Source organism: Telmatherina bonti (genome assembly GCF_933228915.1).
Source record: "Telmatherina bonti genome assembly, chromosome: 8".
In the NCBI taxonomy this organism is placed as follows: Eukaryota; Metazoa; Chordata; class Actinopteri; order Atheriniformes; family Telmatherinidae; genus Telmatherina; species Telmatherina bonti.
Window position 1 is genome coordinate 17751112 of NC_136626.1, and position 13856 is coordinate 17764967.

At 36.4% G+C, this 13856-nt stretch overlaps 1 protein-coding gene across 1 annotated transcript in view; it reads left to right on the forward strand.

The window, feature by feature from the left end:
* LOC306759855 (adhesion G protein-coupled receptor D2) overlaps positions 1-13856 on the forward strand; it is a gene marked incomplete at its 3' end in the record, with an annotated part of 87813 nt that overhangs the window by 36173 nt on the left and 37784 nt on the right. Inside the window, exons 20-22 of the mRNA XM_079245602.1 lie at positions 3859-3900; positions 8028-8081; positions 10583-10721. Of these exons, the coding sequence (XP_079101728.1) occupies positions 3859-3900; positions 8028-8081; positions 10583-10721 (235 nt within the window). The remainder of the gene's footprint in view (positions 1-3858; positions 3901-8027; positions 8082-10582; positions 10722-13856) is intronic.

Below are 13856 nucleotides of genomic sequence, written 5' to 3' on the forward strand. Positions count from 1 at the left end.
AAGGACAGTGTCATAAACTTGCTGTTTTCTGAGATTTTTACCTGCCAGGGCTGTGCTCCCTAACTCCACACAATTAGGGAGGTTGATGGAGATGGGAAATAGGAGTACTGAAAGGTGAATGAGGGGTGGGGAATTTAAAGGTACTGTTCACTGGGTACTTGTTATCATTTGTTATCCAAAAGGGAGTGGGGACTAATGCTGTAAACGGGAGTATCAGGATCATAAAACAAAACGGTGGCAGTGTTTCTCACAGATTTATTTTGTAAATATTTTTTTTTAGGTCTTGTGTTTTTGGGGGAAAAAAAAGGAAAGGAATAGTTCAGCAGAGTAGCATATTTGCACAGTCAACTTTGGTCATGTTAGTATTTTTTGTATAATCCAAAGTCTTCAAACCAATTTGAATATCTGCTAACTGTTTGTCAGACCATCTGATTTGTCTGGCCCTTTGTGCATTAGCCAGGTAAAGCTCTTCATTTCTGGAGGTATCATCTTGTTACATCTAATTCTTCATGAATCCAGAGGGGAATACTTTTATATAGCCTTGAGTAACTTGGACTGCATGTTTCAAACTGAACAGTATCACTCCTTATAACATCACTTATGTGCCACAAAAACAACTACGGACATGTAAGATGCCTAAAATAAATTTATATTGTACTAAAATGAATGTCTCTTTCTCATATAATGGTTCATATCATGTCAGTTCTTATCAGATCATGGTTAATATCATGTTAAAGCTTCATGAAACCTTTTTTTTGTGCTGTTTTATAATAATTCCAATTGTTCTGTGTAAAATAACATAATATTTCAATATTACCCTGAAAAGACTGATTTATTAGTTTGTGTTTTGCATTTAATTTGGCTTTAGACCATAATATAGTCAAAATTATTATTTCCATTATATTATATCCATTTTTTAACAAAATTGTGCAAGGTTTTTAACATAATCGGATGACTAAGAGTAAGTGTAACTTAAAGATCACAGATATGCTTCTTGCAACTGCAAATGAATTAAGCACTCTGTGATGTGAACACAGGTAAACACTGTTTTATCACTTTGTCTGGTTATAGAATTAAATTATATTAAACTTGATTTAACAGGAAGTGAAACCAACATCTTATCAAATGGTTATAAAGTCTACATATATATATATATATATATATATATATATATATAGATAAGAAAATAAACACATGAATGCATAAATGTATTTGGAAATATCTCTGCATTTTATGAAAGCAAACTTGACTTGTTAACATTTTCACTGACATAGTGCAGTATTGAACAGTAGATTTTTAATATAAATGTAACTATTGGTTATGGATTGCCATAAACATTTAATTAGCTGAGTTGATACTTTTCTTGAGTCAACTGCAAGGTCAACAAAAGGGAAATTTCCACAAGGAGGTCGACAGCATCACAGCCAGCCAACAGTGAATAGTATCAGGGTTAGAATCCGACATCTGTTGCTTTAATTGACTTGACTTCGAGTTTTTAATAGTAAATCAGTCCCTGATTTTGATCTGTTTCTGTTGCTTTCTCAGTCAAAGCTCTCCGTATCTGAATAAATGAGTTGAGCTTGCTCATTTAAACAAGTGCTATTTTCTCTTTTACTTTGCAGCATAGCACTACATCTCAAGGGTATTAATGTTTTTGGTGTTTGTTAGTTTTAACTTTTTAAACATACAATTGTTTCCTAATTAGTGGGATGCAAATTAGTTCATGCTCCCCTGTTTGATGTACAGTATAGTAATACTTTGAAAGCATTCTTTGCATAAATTTGTGCCATATTCCACTGAGTTCAAAAGAAACAGGACTTTTTTTAATAAAAAAAAAACAAAACACAATTTAAATAATGTGCCCCATTTTCTTGTCTGTTTGTTTTTAGTGATAATATTAATGAATTAACATTTTAAACAATCTATTGTTACGCTACCACTTATTTTTAACTCAATTAGATTTTAATAGATCATTTTTCTTCCATGTGTTCTTCCCACTTTGTTCACTGCACAACAAATGAGAGAAATGATCAAAAACATGTTAATCAAATTGCAACAATAAGTTGAAAATTGCAATTCTAATGCAATGCAACGGAGTATGTGTTGCAAATTAACCACCCACTGCCTTTTATTCTTTGTATAGATTCTGTATCTGCTTTCTATGCATATTTTTTAAAATATGTATATGATTTATTGAGCAGAATTTAGATGAACGTAAGATAAGTGTCCAGTTTGACATTTTGGCACAAGACTTCAACAGTCCTTACATAAAATTTTTGTGTGATTTAATTACATTCTATGTTTTGTCAAAATCAATAGCTTTATGTGACTTTTTTTTTAAATTTTTTTTAATTTTTTTTTTTTTTTAATATCAATTCATAGCATTGCGTTCAGTGATGCCAGGATCAGATCTCTTGCTATGTCTGTTGTCTTTAGCATGTCAGAGACCAGTGGAATTGTCAGTTTTAAGAGGATGGATGTCCTGAGTTGTCACCTGACATTGCTACAGACAGGACAATTCAATCCCTCGGGGACAAAGCGGCCAGCAGGAGGTGAATGGGCAGTAGCTTGGGCTAGAGGTCGTCATCGTCAGCCATTGACAGACTGTCACTCTGGATGTCCTCCCAAATCATGCTGTCAATGGTGATGCATTGAGATCTCCCTCTGGCAAAAATTGGATGTTCCAAACTCAACTTGATTGATGCTTTGACTGGATTGTACCTGCCTGTCTTCAGGATGTGTCCTTACCCCCGTTTAAAGATATAACATCACGAACACTTGAAAGGGGGTAGTTGTACCCCCTTTTTTTTTTTTTTTACCATTTCTTTGGGTGTGTATATATGTGTTTGTGTGTCTTTCTGTTAGCTAGACCCACATCAATGTGCAGTTTTCTTATCAAAGCATCTGCTCTGCCCATCAGCCTTGAAATTTATGGGATTTTAACTGCCTTTTCATTTTTCTCGGTACATCTTTAGTGGCACAATTCGATCAGTGCTCTGAGGATGTTGTTCTCACTGTTTCCATTGAGGCTGCAGGATTACATTCAGGCCTGAAGGCGAATGCACAGCTTGTACATTCAGTGGATGCCACAGTGGATTTGAATGAAAAATAACTGTTTTTCTGTAACCAAAAAGTGCAGCCTTTATGTATCCAAGGGCATGGCATTCTTGGGCCCAGGGTACTAGCCATGAGTTTTGTGAACATGAAATATCTTCTTTTATGTGTCATTTTTTTCATTATTTTCCCCTCTGTCTCTCTTTCTCTCTGCTTTCCTCCAATGGTTTTCCTTGATAGTCTCGTCTGGCATGGGTTGCTCTCTTATGTGTGGCCATGTGTGTGCATGTGCTTGTGCTTGAATATATATTTTTGCTGTCTTTATGTGCTCATTTAAGTCAGTTTGTCTGTTGCATATGTAATTCAATAGGTAGGATGTGTGCTTGCATATGTGTTAGTTGGAACTTGAGCCTATATATGTGTTGTAATGTGTCTGAGAACATAAACTAAGCACAGGACTTGTTCAATAAAGCACTTGTTCTGCTTCAATAAAGCCTTTTTAAACCTTGGGTTTGAAGTTTTGATGGTTCCTGGAATGGGGAACAATGGTATTGTATATGTAAAAATGCAAACTGAGTCTTCAGAGATGGCCCAGTTTGGAGAAGTTGTCCCCTTTCTTTCATAACATTTTAGTACAGTCTTTTCCAGCTTTACTTGGTTTGGATTAGCTTTACCTGTACATTTTTACCACATTACCCCCTGACACACACAAAAATATAAGAGAGAAAACAACATTAACAACTTTGTCCTCTTCTCCTTTCTCCTTCTCTCTTTCTTTCACTCTTTCTTTGTCTGTGTTTGCAGGGCCTGTTCATCTTTCTGATATATGGGGTGTACAACACAGAGGTAAGTCTGCATTGTGTCTCAAGGCTGTCTGAGTGAATGAGAGAAATGACAAGTTTCTGATGGGCTCCTTGCTTAAAAGCTGTGTGGGTGGGGTGTGACAGAGTGTGTTTATGTGTGAATGTGTGTCTGTGGATGAGTAGAGGGATGGGAGGGGACATCGTTTCCACGCAAGCGTCCCACTGCCCTTCATGCTTGGACTAACTTATATGCATCCGAGTCCAACCATTTAACACTGACACGCTGCGGTTCTCAGCCACTCATTCCTCACCCACATTGGCTAATATTTCACTGCCTCTTTAAGTTTTTAAACTCACGGCCCTCCATTTAGCATCCTGACAAAGCAGCTGGCCAGGACTTTACAGAGCCGCAAGCAATAACCATAGTAGGACAAAAAAGGAGACCAATATGCCACAAACAATATGCAATGAAGGTATGAGAACATATCATTGATACGTTGTGTTATTACCATTTAAATACAACGTAGCTGTGTGGGGTTAGAGAGCAGATGAGTGAGACAGAGGGATGCAATTTAATAGATGAGACTTATAGTCATAAAAATCACTCTTGGTCAAATGTAGCTGTTAGTCTATGTAGATGAGGACATCTTAAACTTTGCATAAGTGTTGCTGGATCTGTGCACCTTTTGTTTTTTAAATCTAAAACTCTGGTCAATTTCTCAATTTTAGACACCCTGAATTCTAACTCTAAACACAAAGAGGACTTGGGTTACAGTACAGTAAAATACCGGATAAGTCATGACTGCAACTCACATGGAAATATAATGCCACTGCAGGAGTGCAAGCAAATCTAATAAGCCATCATGTTCTCTGTGGAGGCAATGAATCTCTGTTGACTAAAGTTCTGATTCAATATAGACATACCACGCCTTTTAATTTACTTAATTTGTTGCATTGACTGAATAGATGAGGTCAATAGGCAACTTTACAGTGACACCTCGCTTCTCTATCCTTTACATCCACCTGTCCATCTAAGAGCACATATTTCAAAGGGAATATTTGCATTTCTAATCTTTAATTTATTTTCACATTTTCTCTTTATTTATTTAATTATTTTCTTAATTGAACCCCATCAATGCCTGACTTCTTTTGCAATTATATATGAAAAATAAATACAGGAAACAATCTGGGAAAAAACAAAAAGAACAAAAAAAACCAAAACAAAACAAAACTGTAGGTATTAAATAAAGTGCAGTTTATTGTTGAATAGATTCATAACCAATTTTAAATAAAGATAAATAATTAAAGATAAATACATGAGGTAAATATGGATTGAAAATACAAATAAATACAATAATTAGTTTGATTTAAAAAAAAAAGGAAATTGTTTTGTTGAAAATTTGCAACATCAGGAGTCAAGGGGTTAATTTTTCTCTAGAGCATGAAAAGCTGTCCCTGAGTCACAAGCAGTGCACAGACAATACAGAGCCAGGGAAGGCTGACCCTTCACACTGTAAAATAAATCAACACTGCATTCTTACTTAAGTGGCTTTTTTAGTGCTTGGGAATTAATATCCTTACACTCAAGTTGTCCTTGACCTTGAGGTCTTCTTAGTTTGTGAGCAGCTTGTGTTCATGTCCCGATTTTTAAAGGGATCAGACTTCTTTGTTGAGATAAAGAAAAAAAAAATACCAATAATATTTCCATTACTCACATCTATACATTTTCTTTCTGAATTTTCATCACCTGTAGGAACGTTTCTTCTTTTGCCTGTCACTATCGTTTGCTGTTTTGCATCTTGATCTCAATACTTGATCTCAATAGTGAAAGAGAACAGTTGACATCAGTATTCACCTTACCTGAAATGGAAATAATTTTTTCATTATTTCTTTTACTCGTTGCTAGTCATTGTGGCAATGCGAAGTGAGAAAAAGACCTCTTCTCTGATTTTTGTTGTTTAAAATAACCATCCTTTAGTGTTTGGTAACAATCGCATTTACCTTAAATATTTAAATAAATGCTGGCATCCGTTGACTATGTTTGCAAAGCAGTGTGAATTAATCATACTGCACACATCACTGGCATGAAAATATTTCTAGTGACAGAAAGTTTCCAGTGGACAGGATATGATGTTTTGTGACATTTTGAAGCTGTTCTCCAGTTTGCCACAATAGATTTGAAAGAAACAGAGTTTATGTTTTGATCTGTATCATAGTGATATAGTGTGTGCAAGGTATTTAAAACAGACTAAGAACTTTGCTAGTAGTTACTTTGCTGTAATAATCGAAGGGGGAAAAATTTCACTTTGATATGCAAAAGACAGGTGGTGAATTAACTGGTGCCTTAAAGTGAGAACATACTCCATTCATAAGGCTGGTTTACAGGCTGCATAATTACAAAATGTGGTATACAGAATAGATTGTATCTGCTGTGATTACACTTAAAATGCAATGCTTTAATAGCTAATTACCTGACAGTAGCTTCCCATTATTCATTGCAATTAGTTTTTCCTTGGTGGTCACCTTGTAATCCTACGCTTTGATGACCTTTTATTTCCATCAACTCCAAGGATGTCGGCAGGTGTTGTCGGGTGCTCTGCTTTTATATGGTAATCGCTTTGCGGCTATTTACATGGGGATCCATGCTTTGCATCATTTTGAAACCTTGAGTGAGCGCAAAACCCCTTAAACACATAACGATCATCTAAAACAATGCCCTTCCCCTCATTGTCAAGTGATTAATTAAGTTGTGTCATGTAATTGCCTTAGCATGCCTGCTGTGTTTGATATTGGTGAAATCCCAGAGACTTCTTTCCCTTTTAAATGTTGTTGTACAATGTTCATCTTACAGAACATCTGTACCTTTTTGAAGGCCTAAAAGATATCAGAAATAATGAGTGTTTAGGAACCACAGTTCTGATACTGTTGATTCTGTCAAACAGCTTGGACCTTCTTCATTATTTACCCCTTCAACAGTTGTGTGTATGCAAACTGTCCACTGTATACACATGCCATCTCTGAGAATGTGTGTGTTCGATGTGGTGTCATAATTCATAACACTGCTTGACTTAATAAAGCCATAAGCTATAATGCATATTCAGTAACGTTGTGGGCTGGGCCGGGCCTGTAGTGATGAGTGCCCAGCTGCTACAAATTACAGTTTATGGCAGACAATATACACATGTAAAATGCACTCGCATGCACATATACTGAGCTTGTAAGTGCAAGAAGCCTATTGTGGAAGACTTCAGTCTGCTTGCAGTTATCGCAGGAAGGTATTTATTTTTCTGTCTGTTTGAATATTTTACCTTATTCTTTATTTACTTTTATTCTTTATGCATGTATATATATATATATATATATATATATATATATATATATATATATATATATATATATATGTGTGTGTGTGTGTGTGTGTGTGTGTGTGTGTGTAGAAGGGTATATTTTTAAGATGTTTTTTTAAACTTATTAACAATATTAAAAAAAAAATCCCTTTAAGTGTTTGATCAGTAGAATAATATAAAAAAAGGACTCAATTGAATATAATTACAAATTGGCCAAATTACCATGTTTCTGTAAGTATGATATTGGATTGGATTTTTATTTCAGAATGAATTCATAATTCTGAAAGTACAAATCCTAAAAGATTCAAGTAAGTTTTTATATATTAATTGCAAATCAATGTTTGCTGATATTGTGTGTACAGTATCTTTTATCTCTTACATTAATGACTTCTCCCTGGTTTTCTAGGTGTTAAATAAAAGATACAAGCTAAACTGTTTCATCTCAAGTGTAAAAATGTAATCTGTTCTGCTAGGGCGGTTCCTTGTCCTCCAATAGCTCCATTTGTTGGTCCCGGTACTCTGTTGACAGATGATAGCCTGAAGTCGTCTTTTTAGTTTGCCAGCTCTATGTGTCACTTTCAAGTCCCATTAGCCACTGGGACATACTGGAACGCTCCTTCACACAGATACACTACACCAGTCACTGTGTGTCAGCATCTGCATCTAACCCTCAAATCATGTTCTATCTCTTCTGCAGTTTATTCTCTTTTTTCATAAGGAAACAGACATTTGCTGTGAAGTAGATTTTTATTCAGTTTACTATGAGCACTGTCGCTGACTTCTCTTACACATACACTTTTCTCTTTTTCTTCTTTTCTTCCAGGTTCGGAGCACAGTCAACAGGATCAAAGAGAGGAGAAAAGCGCTTAATTTTTCAGTACGTAGTACTTCAAATTGCCTGCGAGTGTGTGTATGTGTGTCGGAAAACACTCATGTGACCACCTCAATTTGCCACATATATCTGATTCTCATGGGGAAAAGAAATTCACTGCTTCAGCAGTGCCAATGAAAGCGAGCCACAAAGCAGCACTCACATCAGCACTCGCATCTGATAGCCTCTGACTAGTCGACAGTCTGTGTTAGATGCCCTTATACATCAAACATGGGCCCTCCATAATAGTCCCCCCCCCCCCTTCTTGCTCTCCCCATTGCAGCACCTTCATCCCAGCAATGTCAAGCTCTGCAGTGGGTTACAAGTTTCTAATCCAGGACAAGCCGTCCCCTGACATTAAAGTGTCAGGCCAGTATTTATACCTTGTTGGACGCTGCTGTTTGCCTGAAACTGTGAGAGGCTGCAAGTTTGTGTGTTTGTGTGCAGTATTTGTGTGTGTGTATAGGAGGATTAGAGCCTACGAAACACAATTTAATAGCATTTAGAAGTCAAGCACACACAAACACAGCCTAACACACACACATGCAATTATGAACCTTATCACCATGACAAACACCCACTCATCATTCCACCCTTTGTTGCCCAGGCTGTCGTGTACATGCATCTTCAATCACATGCAGACATACAAAATGTTTCTTGTCAGGTTGGTGTGTCACGCTTAATGACCAGTTAGTGACCAATTTTTTTTTTTTCTGCCATTCCCTCTGCACGTTAAATTACACATATGTACTTGAAAAAAATCTAACCCATGAAGCTATTTCTGAACAGGAGATTGATATTTAAAATTCAGCATACAGCTTCTTCTCCCCTTTGACCCCCCCCAATCCAGAGATGGACACTGAAGATGGGAAGAAATAAAATAGATAAATAAATAAGTTAATGTGTTCATGTGTCTGTGTGGGGGGTGCAGATGGGCTTTGCCACCAGATACAGTCTGATATATTGGCTGCTCATGTTATCAGTGGAGACCCCCATCTAGCGTCATTTTTACTGCTTCTTTTCCCCTCTTGTGGTGGCAATTTTCCAATCTCAGCGGGTTCCGCTACCAGAATAGGTTTCTAGCCATCACTGCTGCTTGACGGTTTTTAGCTAATGTTGTTTTGTGCCATAAATCCTGCTTGAAATACTGTATCTACCTGTCCTCTGGTTAGATATGAGACATTTAGCTTTAGATGACCGCACATGCCCCTATATATCCTCTTGTTGTAAAACACAGGATTGGGTATTGTGCGTTTCTGGGTGAGAGGTAGCGACGATTAGGCATTGTTATAACATATGGGGTCATTTGAAGACAAATTGCACTTGCTGGAGATAAAAGGATTTATGTTTTAAATTATGTGCCAATCAAAATATTTACTGCAACTTTAATTTAAGAGTTTAAAGTTCTTTTTTAAGTATTTTATTGTTGTAAAAAAGTAAATTTAAGAATTTTTTGATAAGCATAATAAACACATAATAAACATATCTTGTGAAAACTGTTTACTAAAATTTACACAGACAAAAAATACATGCCTACATTCACACTTTTACATTTCTAACACAAGTAATGCAATATGCATTTTCCAAAAGTTCCACCAAACCTAATCACATTCTCTTCTTTATTTCCACACCACTATTAACCTATTTTAGACCTTTGTCTTTTTGTAGCTCTCCAAACAGGCAAAGGCCTCATGCCAAACTTTTTTTTTTCACCATTGCCAGGGCTTATGTTTATTTTTGTACATACACACACAGACACACCTACACACCTACACACAACTATGGCGACTTTAAGCCGTGTTGCTGGCCTTTTTGATACTGCACACCTCCTGACCTACCCTGACCTTCCTCTTGTACACACACAGCCAGATTGCTTTGTGAAATAAAGCTGTCAGTTGCAGGTCCCAAATAAAAAACACCCCCCTTCTCAGTACTTCATACCCCTGACACGACTGAAATATAGATATAAATTGGAAGCGGATTAGTTTTTTTGATCTTAATTCAAGTTTTGACAAGATATTGAAAGCTACATGTAGGAGCCTGTCTGGCTGCATTTTCCTAGACTTTATTAAAGCTTGATTAAAAACTAGAAACTTTAAATAAATGGCCTATGGTTTTGTTGCTAGAAGTGCCGTGCTGGAAGAATTTATTGTGATATGTTACTGTGCATGTGTTTGTCTTATTTACTTTTGTGTTCCTTTGTGCATTTACTTTGGTTTGTATGGATGTTTATGCATATGTGAAGCGAGGAGCTCCATGAAGGGAATTCATACATCGGATGCTGAAGGCTTAAACATAAAGTCATGGGTATGGCATCACAGCAGTCCAAAACAACCCGTGACATCTTTAATATGTAATACTATTGTAATTAGTCAGAGAAAACAATTTAAGACATTGTTATCCAAAATTTATTAGGAGTCCAAATCCCAATGCTGAATAATGACCCCTCTCACTCTACCACATGATAGTACCATTTTTTTTTTTTTTTTTTAAATTTTTTTTTACAGAATTGTGCCAGTTCTCGACCATCCAGCTCAGTGACCAACTCTCGACCTGTTAGTTTCCCACTTGGACAAACTACAAACCAGGACGAGGAGATCTACCCATGCACCAACTCGCCAGGCCTGGAGGATGACAGAAAAAGAGGTGAGCAGCAGGACCAACATACAAACATAAGTCAAATCTGGCCATTGGCTGTAAGGCCAAATAAGACTAGCTTATTTGTATTTGTGGCACAACTCAACGACAGAGTTTATCAAAATGCTTTACAGAGAAATTAAAACATCACGTTGCAGAAAATAAAAAGCATAATTTACAAAAGGAAAGAAAAATTAAATAACATTACAGTAGCTGAAGCATGATCAATTAAAAAAATTCAAGCTTAAAATAAACAATGCAGATTTGGACTTTTAAAAATGAACAATATTCAGATACATCTGAGAGCAGGTGAGTCTTAAACCTTGATTTAAATAAAAATGAGTGTCTCAGCTGTTCTGAGGATTTCTGGGAGTTTATTCCAGACATGTGGGACATAACTGCAGTCTAACTTAAAGACAAGTTCACAATCTGTAACAGATTTGACTCCATGACCTTTTCAGACCTTTCTGAAAAAAACCTGTGGTCAAAATGTCCAAACACAAAGAGGAGGAGTTCAGGTGATATGAGAAACCACAGTGTTTTGGCGTTTAATGTGGTTTTCTTGGACACAGTACAAATCCTGAACTTACTGTTGATAAATTAACTGCTTGACTAATATTTTGGATTTCTGTATGTGAAGAATTTAGCAACATTATTACAGGCAGAGGGGGGTTTGTTAGCCTGTCGATTGTAGTGTATAAGTCATTATTCCAGTTTTTTATAATACTGTAAGGGAAATGGGACTTTCTGTAAAAAGTATCTCTGAGGATCCAGAAATTCAGCTATACAAAAGGGTCAGCATTTAAAAAAGAGTAGATTTAACAAAATTGTGGAGGGGGTCCATCGTGGGCAAGACAAGGAGAGAGTAATTTAGGGACACAACTTGGTCGGCAGCTAGACAGCAGACGGGAGCACGAAAGAAACACTGACCTCAACATACACAATGCTGTCGATAATCTGGCAGAAAAGCAGAGACCGGAGACAGTGGTGATGTTCACCGGTGAAACGGAACAATTAGGAAACCCCATGTGAGCTAAAGGAGGCTGCTTGCTGAACAAAACCCCACAGCTATGACAGAAACGTGACTCATGACATTTATTTGTGTTCCACAGTTGTAAATTAGATGTCACTTAACTTATCATGCTTTATTCATCCATCTTTGCCTGGTTTTTAACACTTTTTTTTTGTCATTTCTTTTTGTTAGTGAAGGATTTCTCCACGGAGACTTTTTCCTTCCATTGCTAACCCTCACTTTAGTTGGAGCAGCACTGTTCATAACATTTAACATTTTAGCTATGAAAGCTAAATTGGCTGAACCTTTCAGCAGGACAGGTGTTGAAGAGAAGCTCTGGTTAAAGATCTTACTTGTGTTTTCATTTCTACTGTTTTGGGTTTATCTCCATTGGAACTAAGATTAAACTCTCAAAGAAAACACAGCAATGATCAGACCGGCCCACATCGCACACGGTAACCTTGGAAATGTCCAGATCCTTTGAAATCTGCAAGTTCAGAGTGCGTCCTACTGTGTGTGGGCTTTGCTATATGAGCTATATGAGTCCTGAGGGTTTTAAACATAGATGTTGAAATAATCACACCGTGATTGTAATGTGTTCTTAAGCAATGTTTAAAGTGATTGTGTAGTGTAGCCAGACAGCCAAAGTGATTGATTCCACTTAATTGGCTGATAGATTATAGGTACAGGCATGTCTTTTTCTTTTTTAAATTTTCTGCCCCAGTTTAATATTCATTTCACAGCCTAAAAAGGAAATCGAAAAGTAGGTATGGTGGCTGTTTGCTAGGGGCGTGCCATCTTAGGTGCCTAACAGTTTGATTTGATCATAATTCAAGATCCTTCGATTTCATTGTTAAATTGATTTTTTTTCAGTGCATTTTGTTTCTCGTCCAGATTTTTTTCTCACTCCACAATTATTTGTTATTGTAAAATCTATTCTATATCCATTAATTCAAGGAACTATAACAACAAACTTACAGTATTTAGACTTTTGAAATCTCTTCACAGTGTGCACATTGCAATTCTGGATGTGTAAAACATTTGTTCTGTTTGGTAAAACGTTTGATAATAGATATCTTATGTGATACTGCAAAAACTTTACCGTCTCTTTGATTCAGAAAAGAAAGAAAAATATGTGACACTTCAGACTAATTAACATCAAGAATACACTAATTAGGTTTGAACTGGATTATAACACTCACATACAATGTTTAAAAAAAGAAATTAGAATGTAATCTGTGAAATCTTAGATTTTTTATTGTTCATTTTTTTTTTATTTTTTTTTTTTATATCCACTAATTTACAGAATTAGTTTCTATGTTTCTCTCAACATTTCTTCCATATGATCTTCTTCCTGGTAAGCCTCTGTCACAGCCTCAGTCATAATAAGCCATCATGCTCATTTTCTCTTCCAGAGCCTGAAGGGTTTGCCTGACATTGTCACACAGTGAACTAACATCGCTGTATGTAATCAGGCGTAGGGCAAAGTCTAGTTGAGGCAGGGATTTGAACCTTGGACAAAGTGTAATAGATCTGTGAAGGTAGTTCTGTGGGATTGGTGGTGAAGTGTATTTGGGCTTCAGGTCCTCTTTAATGACAGTCGTGACCTCACTTGTGATGGTGTTGTCTTCCTCATTTGGGGCATGGATTAAAGATTCTTTGTTTGCAGAAAGAGATTCATTCACACAAATGGTGGTGTTTCAGAGCTCATCAAAGTTGTAACTGTTTTTATTATTGGATCAGCTGACCTCCTCTGCCACTGTAACATTATCATCAGATAAGGTGGCGATGTCGCCGACATTTTATTCAAAGTTTTGCACATAATATCAGGCTAAACCAAAAACTGATTCAAGAGAAATTCTCAGTTTTTTTCATTTGAAGTTGAATTATTATGATGATGATATTTATTGGAATGTTGTGTCATAAAATATCCATGACTTTTTTTTTTTTAACTTGATTGTAGTAGAGTAACTTTTCATAATTCTATTTCCCCATTTAGGCTCAATGTGTTTTAAATAAAGGAGGGGGTCATTTGTGATTGAATCAACATACGAGTATGTTTCCCAGCTGTTCCCCCACTTGTGCTTCTGCAAGGCGTCACTGGAAGGTATTTTGAAATAGAGAGTAGCGCC